General features: G+C 49.1%; 1 protein-coding gene across 1 annotated transcript in view; it reads left to right on the top strand.

The window, feature by feature from the left end:
- MONOS_3924 (uncharacterized protein) overlaps positions 1–14,844 on the top strand; it is a gene marked incomplete at its 5' end in the record, with an annotated part of 30,004 nt that overhangs the window by 4,701 nt on the left and 10,459 nt on the right. The window contains one exon of the mRNA XM_067873955.1: positions 100–14,809. Within this exon, the coding sequence (XP_067731579.1) occupies positions 100–14,809 (14,710 nt within the window). The remainder of the gene's footprint in view (positions 1–99; positions 14,810–14,844) is intronic.

Genomic DNA, 14,844 nt, shown 5'->3' with positions numbered 1-14,844 from the left:
TTTGTCTTTTTTTTTTGATGCTTTCTTTGAAATAATGGAATGATTTCATATAAATATGCATCCAATATATATTCACATTCACATACTCTAAATTCTTAGACAATAACCAATCAGATTCCATCCCACTTGTCAACGAGACAACCAGTCCATCCATCGAAAATGAACACAAAGAAGAACACGAACACGAACACGAACACAAGCACGAGCACGAAAAATCCAACTCCAGCCATTTTCCCTCCAAATCACCTGCTTCATCTATTTCCAGCCCTCCTTTCTCGCTCAACTCGCTCGATCTCAAAAACATCCCCTTCAGCGCCAGCGCCACGCCTGATACATCGCCAAACATGTCTTCTGCCTCTAATTCAACAACAGGTGACAACTTTGCTGACATCCACACCACTTTTGCCCCATTGATGTCTTCTTCTACTACTTCTCTTTCAGCTCCTCAGCTGTTAACATCTTCATCATCATCATCATCATCATCATCATCTTCTTCTTCTGCGTCAGCAACTGTACCTCAGTCTCAATCTCAATCACCATATTCCCCATCCAAACAACACACAGACAACCATCTCTTCTCCGGCTGCACCCTTCTTTTCTCTTCTTCTCCTGTCTCTCCTTCTTCCTCTGCCCACCCTGCCTTCCACGCCCTTCCAGGCACTTTTTCATCCACCTACAGCATCTTCTACGCCGAAAGCTCCAACGCCAAGCTTTTTGCCCTCTTCGCTGCTGAGCTTATCTCCGTGCACCGGCGTTTCTCTGAACTCCACAGCGCCCTTTCCTCTTCCTTTCAGAGCAGGCTGTTTGCGTGGATGGAGCAGCTGGAGCTGCTGCGGCGCGACCAGTTCGGCGAAACTGTGTTTGTGCTGCGCGATCACAGCGACCCGATGTCTATTTATGTGCCACTTGGTGACTACTACTGGCTGCTCTCCACATTCCGCATTGTGAAATCTCTGCACTCACAAGTCACTCCACACGCACTAACCATCGCGAAGACGATGACGCAGCTCTTCTACCAGCGCCAGCGGTTTGTGTTTTTCCTGACCGAGTACAAGTCCTTCATGTCCTCGTCCAGCCAGCTGATGCGGATGTGCCTGCGGATGCGCGTGAACCTCGTCGTCGGCTGTGTGGAACGCGGGCTGAAGCAGATCACCTGGTCTGACCCAGATCTCCAGGCATTTGCCTCGCACTGCCTCGACGCCATCAAGTCCCTGCTGAAGGAGCTGGGCTACTTGTCGTCGCTCAGAGCAGCATACAACAACGAGCTGACGACGCTGCAGAACTCGCTGGTGTCAACGATGCCGGCAGAGATTTTGACGGAGGATTCATTCATGGAGCTAACAAAGACCATTCCCAGAAGGATGATGGAAGAGAAGGAGCTGTTTGAGAAGCGGCTGCACACGATGCGGCAGAACATGCTGCTCTATTTAGAAAGAGAGCAGGTCGACGATAGCGCGCTGCAGATGATCAGCCGGCAGCTCTTCGACAACCTCCGCACCACACTCATCAACTCCGTCAACCTCACTTTGCAGAACATCCTCAACAGCATCCGCTCCAACCGCGCCTTGATTCAAATCCCGCTCCTCATTTCGGGAGGCCAGCTCTGCTTCGGATTCCACTCAGTTAACAGCGCTGAAGTGCCCTCGCTCCCAATCACACCCACGATGGCCCCTGGCTCTGTCGCTGCATCCAGAGCAGCTTCAGAAGACGCATCGGCGACTCCGCTTTCGACGTTTTCCGCACAGTTCCACGTGTCTTCTTCCTCTTCCTTACAGAATTCTGTGGCAATGATGTCTTCACCCATGTCTTCCACTATGACACCTCCGTCTGGTTTGATTATACCGTCAAACACTTCCTCCCCCCGCACACTCGACCTCTCCACCGCCTTCACCTCTTCTCTGCAGATGCCTCTCACTCCTAAACAGAACTACGCATCCACCCCAACACTCGGCACCCCGCTCATTTCTTCCTCTTCTTCCTCCATGTCCTCATCGCTTCCAACAGTCGCGTTGCATTCAGCTGGTCGCAGCCTGCCCAATCGCATCAATTTTGTGGCCTTGTTCGACGAAATGATGGAAAACCTGGGCAATCTTGTTGAGCTGGACGATGTTGAGCAGACCAGCGAGATCACATCTCAGCTGTCTTCTGTTCTCTTTGAGTCCGAAAAGCGCTGCATCGAATTCAGAGAGCGGCTGCTGCTGTTTGAGCCGCTGTGGACAAAGCAGCCGGAAGAGGCGTTTGAAGCCTTTGTGCGCAAACCACTCCTGGCTGGAGATGAACCAGCAATTCCGGTTTTTCCGAGCTCGTTTATCAGACTGGCTAAAGTGAGTGAGTCGCTGGAAGACAGGAAAGCTGAGTGGCAGTGCCAGACGAAACTCGCTGGCATCTCGAAAAATCCGAAGCAGGTTGCAACAAGTGAGACGGGCGAGGATGCTCTGTATCAGGAGTTTGAGTATGAGATAACTGATCAGAGTAAAAAAACTAAAGTTGTCTATGATTCGTTGAACAAGTCACTTGACAGATTTCAAAGAGACCAATCTCAGCCTTCTTTCTCTTCTAGCTCGTCTTCTTCCTCTTTTTCATCCTCCACTGCTTCTTCTTACTTCCCTTCGAATGTCTCTGCCCCTTCACTTGTTAGAGTTGCTTCGTCTTTTGCACTCACCACCGCGAAACACAACGGAAATGCAGACAAGTTTGTGATGAGGGACAATCTTGTTGTGGATGCGATCGACCTCTTCAAAAGGGTCATCAACAAGTGCAACTGCAACCCTCCCGTGTGCGAATGGCTCCGCCACGTGATGATGATCAACAAGTGGCAGCAGAGTGTGTCTGAGCTTGCGCAGTGGGTGCCTCTCGGGTGGGTGGCGATCGACGTGGTGACGCTGAAGCAGGACCTGTTTTCCCGCACTGTGCTGTGGAGCCTCCCGTTCTGCATATTCATGTACAACGGGCTCACTCAAGAGTGCCAGCGGGGGATGAACGTGCTCTCGTCCATCTTGCGCTTTCTCGATCTGACGTTCACTCACTTGTCGTCTGCACAGAAAGTTGAAGTGGTGAATGCGACAAGAAATGCACTGCAAGATGTGCAGAACGTTGATACTTTCTTGCTTCTGGTGAATTCTCGTCTGTCGCAGCTCACAAACTTCTCATCTGTTGCCTATCACGACTTAAACGCACTCACAGTCGAGCTGGAGCAGCTGTGGAAGACACTGAAAAGCACCCAGCTGTCCATAGCAGCAGAGCGAATCCAGGTGATTGAGCAGATGCTGATGGACGAGATATCCACAATGGGCAGGACAGCCATTGCAAGAATCAGTCGGTACCACGAAAAGCTCTTTGACGAGGAGTTCACGCCACTTACAGACGAAGTGCCGTGGGAGGACGCCATCAGCAAGATGAAGTCATTGACAGAGGAGTTCGAAGACATCGCAGCATCAGTCTCCAGCCTGGGCGAGATCAGAACTTCATTCGCGCACACAAGCAATTTTCCTCTGCCCCACTTCGACGAGTGCGAAAACTACGTCACGCAGCTTTCGAGTCTGTGGAACCTGATCAAGTCAACAGACATAAACATCAAACAGGAGCTCTTTAAATACACCTGGGACGAGTTCGAAAAAGAGGATCTTCCGCTCGATCTGTTTGAGAAGTCTGTCTCTTTCATATCTTCGATGACTGAGCCAGTAACATCAACATCGGTCTTTCGCACGTTTAAGGCGCAGCTGACGAAGTGGAGTGTTGCGTGGAAGATTATGAACAGGATCAAAGAAACATCGATTGAGGAGAAATACTGGAGCGATCTCTTAAAGAAGATGCATGCACCAAGCGCACAATTTGATAACTATCTCGAATTGGCACAGAAGAAGAAAATAGAATTGTCAGTGCTCTTTGACATATGCACCCCTGACTGCGAAACTGCCATTGAAACTGTGCTTGAAAAATGCGAGCAGCTTTCGGTGCTGAAGAGGAAGATTCTGAACATTGAAGAAAAATGGGCCACTACAAAACTTCCGCTCATTTTCAAGCACAGGGAAAACGAGAAGAGATCGCTTTCACCTGGTTCTTCTTCTTCTTCTTCATATGCTGTTCGTTCTTCACACGCATCGAATTCATCTCTTTCGCTGAGCAAAGGAAAGAAAAAGAAAAGAGGCAAATGGAGTATGACAGACATCCCATTTCCAACAGTTGACATAAGCCTGTGCCCGAAGCTGATTGAGGAATCAAACAACGACTTTCACCAGCTCATGGGGATCGCACTGACTGAGAATTCATGCGACTACCAGAAGGAAATCGACTCTGCAATCAACATGATCGTGCAAATCACCAGTTTTCTCGATGTGCTTTTCCAGGTGCAGAAAGTGATGAACCAAGTGAAAGCAGCGATGCTGCACCACATCATTCATTTGGACCAATCCACACTCGCATTTTTTGACGGGCTTGAGCAAATCTCAATCACACTGGAGCAGATGCATTCACTCAGCGACATACGCAATTCAAAGAACATCACGCACGAACTGGAGAGCTACATCAAAGCAGCCAATCTGATAACATCTGATTCGCCAACCTTGCAGATGAAGAGCATTGCTGTTGACAAGCCTCGCTTCCTCATTTTCACTGCGAGCGAGCTGATCAACTTTGCTGGGACTTTCATTGAAGGCCGAACAAGATGTGAAGTGCCCTCATATTTGCTGTCGAAGTTTGTTCCAGGCGCACAGGAGCTGTGCTTTGAGCTCACACGCAACGAGTCTTCATTCGTTGCACATTACTTGGTCGGATCTGGCGGTGAGAGGATGATATACAACGAAGACCCCTTGGACATTGGCTCTGACATCTGGTCTCTTCCTGAGGTGATTGCAAAGACTAACTCGAAAATTTTGCTGAAGCAAGTTATATCTGCGCTGGAGTCGCTCTACGAATTCGACACGTTCTTCCATTGGTTTTGCTACTTGTTTATGCAGTTTGACTTTGTGGAGAACTATCCTGTCCAGATGCAAGTGTTCTATGCAGCAGTGCGACTGGCATATTCGCTGAAAGTGAGAGTCATCAGCGACTATTTTGTGAACGAAGAGCTGTCAGCATTCACAGCACACATCGAAGATCTGAACCTGAATGTCTATCACTGCATGGCATTTCTTATGTCCATCCAGCGTATTCCATTCCCGTTCGTGAGACACAAAAAGTTCATTCTCCAGCTGATCAGGAAGCAGCACAGGAAACTCAAGCAGCAGATGCATTTTGCAAAGGACTTGATGCAGAATTACAGAGACTCAAAATTAAATGTTGATCCGAAAAAGGGATTTTCAGATAAGATGAGTTTGGAGAAAAGATTTCGGTTAGACGAAATTGCCAAAGATGGACTGAAAAGCCAAGATATTCGCCAAAGTGCCTTCAAAGGAAGCGACGTTGACAGTTCATTGAGAAATGATGCAAAGTTGTCAAAGGACGAAATGGATCCATCGAAACGAGCAGAATTCGAAAAAGCCGAGTTGGCCAGAAACATCAAAGCACCTTCTTCTCCCGTTTTTTCGTTTTTGCCAAAAGTGCATCCGAACGAAGCAGCCGGCTCGCAGCTAGCAACAGCATATTCCACCAGCCAAAGGAGCAAAATCGAAGGCAGATCTTCAGTCAGTGGATGGGTTAGTGGCACAACTATTTCACACATAAGCAACGCGACGGAGCAGCTGGACATGGGACTTCCCACGTCCTCTCGCAGCCTCACCACGTTCAGCACGATAACTGAAGCATCAGATCAAAGCGACTCAACAAAGGATATCCACGAGAGTGAATCAGAGCTCGATGATTTGGATGATGACGACGACGACGAAGAGGAGGAAGAAAGCTACGAGGACGAAGACGATAATGAAGACGATTTGTTAGCATTCTTTGAACAAGAAAACTTTGATGAGGAAGAGAATCTGTCAAATGATGAGACCGGCTTTGATTCAACCGCAAGGTTAGGAGTGGGCAGAAATACACCCTATCACAACATGCACAGTGTTTATCTATCGGGAAATGAAATCGTTGATGCTGATGAGATGAGAATGGATGGGCGCTCGGGGATTGATATAGAAGATGGCGGAGACGATAAAGGAATGCGGCCGAGGCCTCAAAGACGAATGAGAAGGACGAATCGCATGAGCAGCACTGAAGTACTATTGACATTTCGCAGTTTTGTGGAGCGTCTAATTGTTGTGCTGTATGACTTTTCACACCAAGACGCGATTCGCTTGGCTGCCATTAAGCAAGTTCCTGGGTTCCTCCAGCACCCACTTGTGATGCACCCTCTTGCAGACACACGAGAAGTGAATGAGATTATGAAAGTTGAGTCAAACGACTATCGCTACAAAGGAATGATAAACATGCGTGCTCTGCAACTGAAGTTGGAGCAAGGAAGAACAATGGAATATGACAAAACAAAGAACACATTGCTGCAAATAATTCCGTGTTCTGACCGTTCGCTCGACCAAAATGATGGTTTAAATCGGCTTCGCTATGGATTCGAATGGATTCCGTCGTGGAATTCTTTGCCCTCATTCCCATTTTCTGGCCCGTCAGCTCTTATTTTCGATTCAATCTTTGTTGCTTTTCTCGATGCAAATCGCCCCAAAGCGAAGATATCTGGTCCTCTGTTAATTGCAGATGAAAGAGAGCACGAGCTTGCAGTCAGGTTCCTGTTGGATTCGGCACATTCGTTGGGTAAAAACCTGTACATCTTTGATTGCACTCCCAATGTGGGCATCAACCAGGTGAAACGTCTGCTTCTGTCAATGCTGATTGACTATCGATGGATCCTCTTTGATCGTCTTGAGCTTTTGTCGCCGATCGTTCGACGTTCGCTTGTGGATCTGCTGAACGACCTGAGAAAATGGCGCAACGAGTTCTCAGGCTCAACTGACGGCACAGCAACGCTCAACTTGGAAGGGCTGAGAACAACAATCAACCTGCCCCTGAAGGAATGGTGTGTGATGGGCATTTACTCATCTAGCACTCCGTATGATGGGCAAGTGCAGGATTCATTGGACTTGGCATTGCGCGCCATTGGATTCCCAGTTATGTCGCCTCGCGACTTCCTTTCATTTGTTCTTGCATCGTTTGGCTTCACTTGCTACGACAGTTTGAACGAGAAGCTTGTCACATTCTTTACAAACGCTTCAAATCTGATGCGATATGAATTCAAAGATGGTAGAGACATGATTTCAACAAGGCTGACTGACTATCGGTTCCTTCGCACTATCGTTTCTAATGCCAGCTATTATCTGCGGTCTCAGTCAACTTCTCTGGCAAAGCAAAACGGGGATATCAGAAGACTGCAGCATTTGGTATGGAAATACCCCACAACGTTCAGTCCGTTGGTTTCAAAGTTCAACGAGGCCATTGAAGAGAACGCGATTTACCTGGCCACTTGGAGAGCTATCGAGAAGTTCTACAACCAAAATGTTCCGCTTGGACTGATTGATTTCACTCACACATCGTGCACAATGCCTGACGAGTCTAAAAAATGCCTGCCGCCTCTGATTGAATCTCTCCATTCACTTCTGCTTTCTGTGTTCCCGTCCTGCGCAAATGCTTCGTTCTCACCAATTCCATCGACTGTTTCACATTTGGCATACCCAGCGCCTCGCAATTCTCAAATAATGCCTCATTCTCTACCTACAATTGGAGCAGCTGCCAGCATATCTGGCTTGACATCTGAGGGACTTTTGTTGCCTGGACTGACAAACACATTTTTGTTCCCAGAAATAAGCAAAGTTCTTATCGCAGAAACTTTAGTTGTATTTGATAAAGCAACTCATACTTATGTGCTTCGGCCTGCATACACTGTGATGAAGTCGATTGCGGAGAAGCTGAATCTGACACCAGATGTGACGTTTCTGAATAAATGCTGGGAAGTGTTCAATCTGATGGAGTCGAACTGGCATGCAATCTTGACTGGCTATCCGGGATTGGGAAAATCCGCTGTGCTTTCAATGGTGCAGGGCCTGTTCGAGGAAAAATACGAGCGGGCGCCGATAATTCACAACTTAACCACATACACGTCGCGCTTGATGCTGCACAGAGACGGAAACTACAATGGAATCATGCAGATGGCGATGGAAACGCTGCGGGGGATTATTTGGATGAGCCAGCTGCAGTCGATGAAGGAGTCTGAAAAAGAAGGATTGATGTCATCTTCACCACACGGGGAAGCCACACCCACTGATGCGTATGGTGACATATCATCGGTATACAACTTTTCGCTCCCTCACACATCGCATGAAAGACCAATTTGGATCCTGTTCCAGATCTCAGAGTCATCTCAATTCAAAGACTTGCACTCCATACTCGCAAAATACTACGGATGCACAATAAAAGGCTACGAAAATTCATTTGAACTCAATTTCTCTGATCAAGACAGATTTATCTTCCCTCCACTCTCCAGATTCATTATTGAGGTTCGCACTTCTGTTCTTCAAATCCCTCCTTCCATCAGCTTATCACCATTTTCTGTCTCCATCCAGTTTCCTTCGCTGTCCATATCCAACTACCTCTTTGATGCATGGGCCAAGTCGATGGGAGATGAGATCCCGCGGGAGATTCTGGATGCGACTGTGCTGCGGCTGCGTCTGTCGTTCCAGAAGTGCATCTCTCTCATCAAAGTTTCCGGCGCTGCATGCGAGCATTCATCGACTGCGCGCCTTCCCATCACAGGGCTGATCCACACAACAACTGCCATCCTTGGTTCGCTGATCAAGCTGCACAACAGATACATTCGCACGCGGCTGGAGATGGATGTGCTGAAGCTGTTTGTAGTGTATGCCGTCATTTGGGGAACTGGTGGGAACTTTATCACTCCTGACAAGACAATTCCACAGTTCTCAATGTGGTACGAGCGATACCAGTTGGACTATCCTTCTCATCCAAAGCAAAAAGGAGATCTGTTTATGGATGTGTCTCGCCATTCTCCTCTGAAGAAACTGAAGGAGTTGGACACGCATCTGAACGAAAGCACCGACGAGGTGTCTTTTTCGTCAAACCAAATCAACCACTCAAGGAAAGGGAACATAACAGGAGTTAACAGCCAGCTCTTTGACGAATGGTTTAGGACAGCCTTCGAGAAAGACGTGGAGTTCGGAAAAGTGGGAACGATTTTTGACTATTTCCCAGACTCAATCGAGAAAAAGATGATGCTGACGTACGAAATCCAGCCTTCTCACAGCATTCTGGGATTCCTACCAAACTGCGAGGAGATTTCCCCATATTTTTCGAGATATCTGCCTTTCACTATGATTCTTCCAGCTGTTGCGCTTGTGGCGTTTGCTGGAAGGCCAATTATCCTCCTCGACGACTCATACTTGGACGGTATTTCTCTTTCTGAGACAATCGCTTGCTGTCTACCGAAAGTCGCTGAAGTGCTGCTGTCTGAGACGTCGTCATGGGCACGCCGCTGCGACTCTCAAGTGCATTGGCCTCGGTTGTACAACATCCCGCTTTCGTCATGCGATCCCATCCATCTCAAAGAGTACATCAAATCCTTCGAGGAAATAAGCAAGAATCTGACCGTTCCAGTGTGCCCGCTGCAGGCGAAAGTGATCCATTTCATTGACGACAAGAGTGTGGAGCAGCAGCGACAAGGAAGAAGAGTCATCGGGGCAGTGGCAGAGGCCATTCAGTCAAGCGTGGCCAAAGGATACTCAATCACACCCGAGTTTTCAGAGAGGAAGATCCAATCACAGCCACCAGTCATCTGCACATGCTCTGACGACTCCTTCTTTTCGTACGAGCAGAACGTGGCGGTGTCAAACTCCTTCACAATTTTCGGCTTTTCGAAACCCAGTTTCGAAGACTACTTTGAGCTTGCGCGTGTAATGTGGAACAGAAACATCCCCTGGGTTGCTTCTAATGTGCTGCAGTCATCAATCGACTCGTTCTGCCCTGAAGATTCCTTCGAGCGTGGCCAAAGCGCAGCAGCGTGCGGACTGAACAGCGGTGGAAAGGATTACTCTCCACTGTATTTGTGCCCAGACACCGGGATGGGGATCATCCAGGACTATCCGCTGAGAGACTGCTACAGAATGTTCTTCGGAAACGTGCTACCGGCCACCGTCTATGTGCACTTGGCACTTGCGAATGAGAAGCACGGGCAGTCGCCACCGACAATCGACATGTACATATCTGTCTTGCAGGGTGTCTGCAGCGGATCAACTGCGATCCTGCAGAACCCAAGCCTCTTCGCCAAGCTGTGGCTGTGGGAGTGCGAAAGAGTGTATGTGCTCTGCCAGAGGACACATAGACTGGGCAAATTCGTGAAGAAGATCATCAACAATGCCTGGATCGCCTTCTTTGCAGATGAAGTGCAAACCACAGAAAGAGTGTTCTTTGAGGTTATTCACCTCCACAACCAGATCAAACCATCTTCGCAGCCTTACACCTCTGCCATGTTCCCTGCTTCTTCATCCTCCAAAAGGCAACAAGTTGTGATGCAGAACCAGCCTCCGCCTCCGCAGCAGCAGCCATATCAGGAGATGTCCTCAACTGGATCCAAGCGCATTATGACCCCCATCAGCGGGTCGTTGGAAACTATCGGCAAGTTCTTCAGCGATCGGCTGCTGCCAAATGGCTTGCGCGACAACACTTTTGCTACACTTGCCAACTACTACACGTCCAATTTGTGTGCTTCTCCCGAGTATGCCATGTGGTTCATGAAGTGCTGCGAGACATTCGTCGAGTCGACTAACCCAATTGCAGTGATTGATACCGAAGGGCTCAACAAGGACGTGATGTTCCACTCTATTGCGTGTTTTCTCGATGTCAACTTCACATTCACCTCGTTCCCTTTGAATTTCAAGTCTGCCAAGATGTTTCTGGACACGCTGGCTTTGTTTGTCACCAGACACGGGCTTTGTGAAGGTGCTCCCACAATTTGCGACTCGTTCGTGCCACACGCTCATTGCGCACCTCCGCCTGAGCCACCTGCTCCTTCTCATGCTCGTGCTCATTCTCATGGTTCTGCTTCTTCTGCTTTTTCTTCTCGCTCCGCAGCATCTGAACGTCGCCGACTCATTCCGCAGGTCACTCGCTTGCAGGACAAGAACGGCATTCGCCCGCCGCACTCGACGTATCTTCCCACAGGCCTCTCTGCTTTCTTTGTGGTGCGCTTCACCCAGCTGGTTCCAGACATGCTGTATCTGCTCGACATCCTGCTGATGGTCTTCCAGAAGGGCATGCTCAACCAGGTGTACATGGACCAGACGTTTGAACCGCTGGCCTTTGAAGAGGCGCGGAACTTCCAGCTGACGTCGAACGAAGGCTTCCTCACGTTCTTCTTGCGGCGCATGGCGTTCATCATGTCGCAGATGGGCATGCCAACCATCAGAGGCAGAGACATCGACATGATGCTGGACAAAGTGTCTCAGACCACTCGGGTCTGTTTTTACTCCAAAAAATGCAATTTCGAGAAGCTGCTCTATGCGGTGTCTTCGATGAAGGACACGGTGTCATTCATCTTCAGCATGCTCCCTGCAGAAACAACGCTTGCGCAGATCTCTTCGAACATATCGAGGCATGTGATGAGCACACTCGCGCCTTTTCTCTCCTGCGAAGACACCATTTTCCAGCTGTCGCTACAAAAATCGAACTCGCACGACGGCAATGGAAGTGTGCTTGGCAAAGCAGTTTTGAATGCTCTGAAACACACCACTTTGTCAAATATATCTCCAACTTCTTCCTCTGCTTCACCTTCTGCTTCTTCTTCCTCTTCCTCCGCTTCCTTCATTGCTGCTATGTCAACTCCTATGCATCGCCCTACTCTATCCACAATAACCACAGCTACAACCCCAATCACCCCGGCCGGATCAGCATCCTCGCTCATATCAGAGTCATTCACACATCCTCCCACAATCGCTGAAGCACCCCCAGACTCAGCCAGAACGCCTCTGCCTCCTTCCTCCTCAGCTTCTTTCCCTGTTTCTCCGTCTTCTGTTACTTCTCCAAAAGGCGTCCCTCCATTGATGTATCAACATTCCTTCAATGAAAAATCACTCAGAACAGAGCAAGTCCAACGCTCCCAGCGAGAACTGATACGCCGCTCTTCTTTCTCTGTCACTTCTTCTACTACTCCAACGTCTCCTTCTTCCTCCGGCTCCCGTCTGGATGGTACATCTCCAAACGCCTTCGCCAAGAATCCATCTATTGCCAGTGCGATTGGCGAAGGCATTTCCGAAAGGAAAGATCCCGACTCGCCCACAGAAATGTCGCCAGCCGAGTCGCCGCTTGCCCAGCAGGCAGCACACGACCTCCCCACCGCCCTCTTCTCCCCCTCCAGCTCGCAGTTTCTCCTCGTGCGCACCATCAACTTCGTCCTCGCCCAGATCTACTCAGCTGCTGTCTCTCTCTCCCAGAAGTCTGACATGGACCGCACGATCTGGGGCCACTTAGGAACAGACAGGCAGATCGGCTCGTTCTACGTGAATGGGCCTTCAATCATCGACTTCGTGCTGCTGGTTGAATACTTTTCGCGCTATTTGTACTATGGCGTGCGATCTCACCAGAAGCAGATTGCGCACATCGAGTCTGTGATATCACTCATTGAACGGCTGCACCAGCAGATAGAAAAGCTGAGGCAGATCATCTCGCAGACGCAGATTCTGCTGCAGCACCAGGATATCGTTGTGCTCATGAAGAACCGTGTGACTGCACTCGAGACAGCTTACATGAAGAACAAGATGGAGATCGACACACTTAGCCAAGAATTGGATATGGCCAATGTGTTTGTGAAGCGGGGAAATGAACATGTCACTGATGAGAAGCTGGTTCTGCTGGGCTTCGTGAAGAGTGCGATGTCTGAGCTGATGCTGCTCAGCCCGTCTGCCATCACGAACTTCCGCTCTGTCATCACTCGAAGCACCGCCGGACGGAAGCTGTCTGACATTGTGGTCAGTTTTGTGATGGGCGATGAGATGAGGACGACCAACGGGCACAACCTGCCTTCGAACGAGATTCTGAAGCGACTGTGGCACGTAGACTTGATGGGAGTGCCTGAGGCGGTGGCGAAGGAGACATTCAACAGGCTGAAATCGAGTGTGGCGTTCAATGAGCTTCCAGAAGAATATTCGTGTGCGAGGCATATTTATCGATGGCTGCTGAACATATCGTTCACGGCAGTGCATGCAGCGTCGTTTGAAGAGGAGGAGAAGAAGCAGTTTGAGCTGATGCTATTCATCGTGACGACGCAGGCGAAGAGGGAGAAGCTGAAGGAGATGAACAAAGAAATCGAGAAGGAAAAAGAAATCTGCGAAAAGCAGATAAAACTGCTTGAAAAGAACAAGAACTTGTCTGAAGGCGCGCTGCAGAAAGCGAAGAGCCTGCTGCTTAAATCCGAATATCTGATGTTTTCTTTGTCTCTGATGATCGACTCGCTCTATTTGGAGCTCGGAAAGGAGAAGAACCTACTGCGGACGATGATCGGTGATACAATCGTGCTTTCTGTTGAGCTTGTGCTTGGATGTAAATGCGGGCTGGCTGTGCGGACGAAGCTGATGAAGGACTTTGTGATGCCCATTCTGAACGAGAACCACATTTCTGTCTCGCCAAATGCAAACAACATAAACACGCTCATTTCGATGTCGTTTGACCGCTTGGCGGAAAGTGGCATGGACAGTTTTTCGTTCTCGTTTGCTGATGTGAGCAAAACACTGATGAATCAAATTGATATGAACGCGGCTTTTTCCAAGGCTATTAACAGCAATGAAATCAGCTTCGGTGCGAATCCTTTGGGAAATTCGTCATCTTCATCATCTTTGTCTTCTTCTTCTTCTGCAGTCAGTTCAACAACCGCTTCCCCTTCACCTCCCATATCCCCTCTCCATCGCAACTCTTCAATGAACTCCTTAACTTCTCTTCAGTGCCCTGCCCCTTCCTCCACACAGGCCGAATTAGCACAAGCACCGTCTCATCTGTCGCTTATTCCTTATTTTTCCTCTTCAATGATGCCAAACTCGCATTCATCCAGTGCCTATCTTTCTCGCCAGCCGACGCCTTCTTCTTCGCCCACTCCTTCCAACCACGCTTTCCCACACAGCCAGAGAAGCACTCCGAACATCCCGCCGCTCAAAAGAATGAATTCATCTTTATCTTCATCGAAGTTTCAGAACGGGTCGTTGCAGATGCAATCTCCTGCAAATGCCATATCCCCCTCTGCAGCTCATTCGCCTTTCGGTTCTTCTTCTTCCTCCTCTTCCTCCTCTGCCTCTGCCTCTACCTCTCCTTCTTCCTCTCCGCTAAGCACCATGCGCCATCTTCCACTCAACCTGAAGCTGAAGTCCTACTGCGGCATCCTCCACTCCCACGGCCTGGACATCCTGTCTGTGCCTTACTTCTTCCTTCAGTCGTGTTCTTCCAATTTGTATCTCTTCGCCGATGGTGTCAGCGAAGATCACCCGCGCTGTGCTGATGTGCCGTATGCCTCGTCCACACAGGAGCTCCTCAAGAACTTGCACAGAAGAAACCCCGCTGACAGCATACCCGAAGCAAAAGACACGTTCAAATCGAATGCTAAGTACTCATCTGGTGACAGATACCGCTCCCTCTTCGCGCGTTTGCAGGAAGGAAAGGGGGTTCCTCTCTACAAAACGGAACTTTACGTGTCGAATCCGAACTTGTCAGGCGTCTCCGCTTCAACTCTGCCAGGTGCAGCACACGCCATCTCTTCTGCTGCCTCTTTGCCTTCAACAACAGCTGCTGCTCCTTCTTTCTCTTCCTCTTCAGTTCCTCCTTCTTCTCTCTTCTCACGAACACCCGCCATCTCCCCCACATCATCCAGTCAATCGCAGCCCATGTTTGACGATCGATCTGTTCTTCCTTCTTCTCCCT

The sequence above is a fragment of the Monocercomonoides exilis genome (assembly GCF_001643675.1).
Source record: "Monocercomonoides exilis strain PA203 chromosome Unknown scaffold11-1913109, whole genome shotgun sequence".
Classification (NCBI taxonomy): domain Eukaryota; phylum Preaxostyla; order Oxymonadida; family Polymastigidae; genus Monocercomonoides; species Monocercomonoides exilis.
The sequence above is the reverse complement of the archived record's forward strand: the minus strand, read 5'-3'. Positions and strand labels throughout refer to the sequence as shown.